Source organism: Morone saxatilis, unplaced genomic scaffold, assembly GCF_004916995.1.
Source record: "Morone saxatilis isolate NCDOM2014 unplaced genomic scaffold, NCSU_SB_2.0 Contig20, whole genome shotgun sequence".
Lineage (NCBI taxonomy): Eukaryota > Metazoa > Chordata > Actinopteri > Moronidae > Morone > Morone saxatilis.
This window is the reverse complement of record NW_023339763.1, coordinates 11412395-11417089: the sequence shown is the minus strand read 5'-3', so window position 1 is coordinate 11417089 and position 4695 is coordinate 11412395. Positions and strand designations below refer to the sequence as shown.

The window sequence follows — 4695 nt, the reverse complement described above, 5'->3', positions numbered from 1 at the left end:
GTAGAAAGATATCCCTATTAGTTAATCTGCTCTCTATAAAATTCTACTATATATTTTTCACAAAAAAAAAGATTTCTGGTAGAACAGGTAGCAAAAAATCCATACTATAATTTTTTTACTGCATATTTTGAAAAGTAAGATATTATTTAATACAATAGACATAGCGAAAAGGATAACAAGAGCCTGACATAACACAAAAAAAGAACATACAGTTAAACAACCTGAAAGAAAATAAAGATCACATTGAAAGGTCCAATCAAATAAATAAATAAACATAAATATTAATAAAATAAAAAAGTATGGTCAGAACTAACAAGGTGTTTTGTGGTTCGTCATTTGGCTTAATACAATAGTGAAATCCTGAATGTAGGATTTTCCCCCTTTTAATGTTGCTGCTGGACCTGACAACAGATTAAACCCTAAAAAAAGGGGCTCGTACTGCTTTCGCCGAAACGTCACACGACGCGTATTTTTGGGCCCAGCTGAGCCACCGTACTTGTTGTGTTTGTTTTAGCGAAAGCGAAGATGGCGAACGAACTGGACCGAGTGCGAATCTCAGCTGCGGAACTCCGAGCAGAAGCGTCCACTTCAGTCGACGTTACCGACTGTCGGACAGGTGAGAGGGGCTGAGGCGGGCACGTAGAGGGAGTAAGTCCGCGAAAAGGGTCTCTGAACTGGAGCGAAGAAGCCCACGAAGTCAGCTGAAAGTAGCCTGCGGAGTTGCTAAGTTTTGCGAGCAGCTAATGTTGTTAGCTGGCGGGCTAAGTGCCTGTCCGTTGTTTGGTCCCGCGCGGTTTGTGTTCAACGCCCCCCTTCAAACACCGAGACACCACTTCTGTGCCACTTTTGTCACCAATTAACCCTGCTTTTAATGTCCTCACTGCCCCTTCTTCTTGCCTTACTTTAAGCACATCAGTGGGACGAGTGTTGCTCTGAATGTTTGACTGTAAGGTTTAATGATTTACGGACGATAAGCTCGACACGAGTTCAGCGTTAAGAGAGATGCAGTTTATGTCTGTCGGAGAGGACAAAAAGGTTGATTTATTCTGTGTTTAAGTGTGTTTCTTATGTTGTGGGAAGTTTTGTAGTTTTGATTTGCAGCCGCACAGTAACTGCAATAACGATCCTACTTAGGTAAATGTAACGTGAACGTAGTTTCTGTTTGTTCGTCGCTGTTTTTTCATGCCTAAGTTAATTAATGCGGTGTTTAGTGGGTAGCATGTGTTTGTGAATATTTTCCATTTATACATCCGAGGCTTCCAACCTTCCCTCCATCACATTATAAGCATCTAAAATGTTGAGATTTGGTTCCGAAACAGGCAGAACTTCAGTTGTTGTATATTTAAAGAATAAACCTTAAATATTGAGTGTTTTTGTTAATTATTAACACATTCTTTAACAAGAGTCTGATGTAGATTGTCCCTCCGTGTGGTAGTTTTTGTCTGTAAACTATTAAAAGTTTACTGTCTGTTGTATTTGGTCTCCTTTCATCAGGATAAACACAAGGACTGTAATTTGTTTTTCAGTAAATCCAAACTTCAATGCTCTCCTGCCATCAATACTACCACAGTAAATGTATATTAATCACAGCTGAAAATAGTCTCCAACAAATCACCTATTTACTCCTGCTTAAGTAAGGTTTGCTAAAAACTACAGCGCCCAACTGATTAAGTAAATTACTGAGCTCTTTGTAGGTATCAAACAGTTTTAGACCCTTTTTAAACATGTATCTTCAGGGTGAATGAATGGGCTTGAGGCTGAGCTTCACAGTCAGGGTAGATAAGTTGGAAAATAGTGAGACAGTATAAAGCATTGTTGAATTTCATGGGATTTATTTACAAGAAGAGAGAACCAGAATATGCCAGCCTTAATCTTCAGTACCCATACCGCATATACTCTGTTGGCAACTGACTTTTTTTTCCAGCATTCGGCTTAATTTTTTCTCTCTGTGTGTTTTTCTCTCGGCAGAGGAGCAACAGGAGCATCACACACACAAGCAGCAAAGGAAGCGCGAAGGAAAGCGCCCCGATCTGCAGCGTTACCAGACGGCAGCTGGACATGGACGGCGTCACCATGACAGTGAAGAGGGAGAAACTGGTCAAAGTGACCCCCCGGCTGCTGATTCATATGAGCGTGACCGACCAGCACAGAGTGAGAAAAAGGGCGTCTCTGACAAAGTTTTAGAGAGACATGAATGCACAGAGGGTGGGATGGGAGCCGACAGAAGGGAAGAAGACAGGATGAGAGGTGATGGTAGTAACTCTCAAAACTGTAGAAAGGGCAGCAAGTCGCAGGCTAAAACAGAAGCAGATCAACCAAAAGGCTTTGTTGAGAATGACAGAGAACACCAGGAACCTGTCGGAGCTGCGAAGCCGACCAAGAAAGCCCGCAAACCAGACCGAGAATTTTATCAACCTGGGAGCCGCAGGAGCTTTCAGGGAAAGGACTGTGGAGTTGGGAGAGAGCAGGATAAGAAAACTGAGCCAGAATCTCAGTTGAGTACAGCGGAAAGGGAGGGGAACAAAAAAACATCTACACAGAAGCAGGGAGGGAAAGAAAAAGAAGTAAAAGGCTTGCAGGAAAACATAAGAGTGTCTAAATCTAGTGAGGCAAACAGAAAGCAAGGAAGCCGAGATGTGGAAAAGCCTCCGTTACCCTCTGACGCGTCGGTGGAGAAAATTACTAGCAAAGTAGAAAAGCTCAGCGTGAAAGAAAAGGCTAAAGCAGCATGTGAAGGCCGAGTTGTTGAAGAGTTCAGTAGCAGAAGAGGGGAAGTGACTGATAAGGAAAGGAGAGGCCAAGGGGGAGGGGAAAAAAGGGAGGAAGAAAAGGTAGAGAAGAAGAGGGACAAGGGTAACCGCAGGAGAAGAGGAGGGGAGAAGGAAAAAGACAGGAATCAAGATTCCAGAAGAGGAGACGATGAAGTAGGCATTGGAGGAAAGAGCGACTGGGGAAAAGCTGAGAAGGAAAAAGACAAGACAGCAGCAGACGCCGATAGGGATAACAAACTAGGTAAGACAGGAGAGACAAACAAAGGAAGAGAGAATCACAGAGAAAACAGAAGAGGAGACAACAACAACAACCTGTCCAGAGATGCTGAGAAAGACGCTAAGACACAAAGAAACGTCGACAGGGCTGTAGAACGAGGCGATAGAAAGCAATCCAATGCAAACATCACAACACCAACCTCAAAACGATATTCCAAGTCAGATATTCGGCGCGCACGCAATCGCACTTACAGCAGTAGCTCAGCCAGCAGCGTGACCAGCCTGGACGGTCCTGGACTAGGAATGGATGTAGAAAGTACCAGGTGGCCACGCTTGGAGCCGAGGCACAATACCAAAGAGGGGACGGCCAACAGTGGGGCAGGACGAAGGAGTCATTTACAAAGCCGGACAACCAACAGGGAATCATCTACAGAATCACCAGAAGGCAGCGAGATGAGTGACATCGCGGAGAACAGAAGGAGGAGAAGAAGAGGTGGGGAGGAAGAGCTGAGCGCAGAGAGGCGGAGGGAAGAAAGGAACAGACCAAAGGGAAATAAAAGCGGAGGTCGGGGAATCCTGAGGGTATCTCTAGAAAAACAGCCGGGTACCTCGCCACACAGTGGAGTTGCACCACATCGCAAGCAAGGCGTGGTCCCCCGCGGCAGAGGTGGGGGCATCCTGGTGCTCCCAGCCCGCACAGACATCTCTAATTCACCTGAGGTTGGGCAAAGGCTTCTTTTCGGCGGGATTAGGGGAGGAGCTGCGTCCAGGAGCAGAGGGGGCAGAGGAGGAGTGAGACGACTCTGGGATCCAAATAACCCAGACCAGAAACCTGCTCTTACCAGCACCCAGTCCTCACAGCATTCATCTCTCCAGCAGCCTGTGTATCTGCAGACGGGGACCGGATACGGACAGCTTCACTTCCTGGACACAGACGATGAGGTTGCGGGCAGTCCTCCGGTCCCCCAGGATGAGCACTTTAGATCCAAGCAGGCTGCTGCAATGGCTTACTACAAATTCCAGAACTCCGACAACCCCTACTGCTACCCCATGCCCGCCAGCAACCCACATAATCCTGGCACGGCCACCAGCCAGCGCTACCCGTATCCGTATCCAATGGGGCCCTACCAGATGTCTCCCACAAATGGTATGTACCCGGGCCCTGCTGTGGGTCAGTTCGTTGGGAGTTACAGGGGAGCAGGTTATACCCAGCCAGGTGCAGGAGGCGCTTTGACATTTGAAGAGGTGGAGCAGCAAGCCAGAGGGGAACTGGGAAGGCTGCTGAGGGCCGCAGACGCACAGGAGCTCCAGCTCAGTAACCTGCTGTCCAGGGACAGAGTGAGTGCTGATGGACTAGATCGCATGGCCCAGCTCAGGTGAGGATTCAGGGGGGAAATGTCTATCTTATCTTTGCCCTTTGGGATTAATTAATAACTGAGCCAGTTGGCATATTGAAAATGTACTGTCCCGTTACGCCCTCATGTTTTCTAGAGCTGACCTTTTGGGGCTATACGAGCAGGTCATCCTCACAGACATCGAGTTGTCAGACTCACAGAACATGGATCAGGCTTTGTGGAAGAACGTCTTTTACCAGGTCATAGAGCACTTCCGGCAGCTACTCAAAGACCCAACCTCTGACAACACCCCTCATATCAGGAACATGCTGCTCACACTGCTTGACGAGGTAAGGAATGTGTGGGAAATTTGA

General features: G+C 46.8%; 1 protein-coding gene across 1 annotated transcript in view; it reads left to right on the top strand.

The window, feature by feature from the left end:
* Positions 1–507: 507 nt before the first annotated feature.
* Positions 508–4695, top strand: part of smg6 (SMG6 nonsense mediated mRNA decay factor) — a 14171-nt gene continuing 9983 nt past the window's right edge. Inside the window, exons 1-3 of the mRNA XM_035666126.1 lie at positions 508–616; positions 1969–4363; positions 4479–4671. Of these exons, the coding sequence (XP_035522019.1) occupies positions 526–616; positions 1969–4363; positions 4479–4671 (2679 nt within the window). The 5' untranslated portion in view covers positions 508–525. The remainder of the gene's footprint in view (positions 617–1968; positions 4364–4478; positions 4672–4695) is intronic.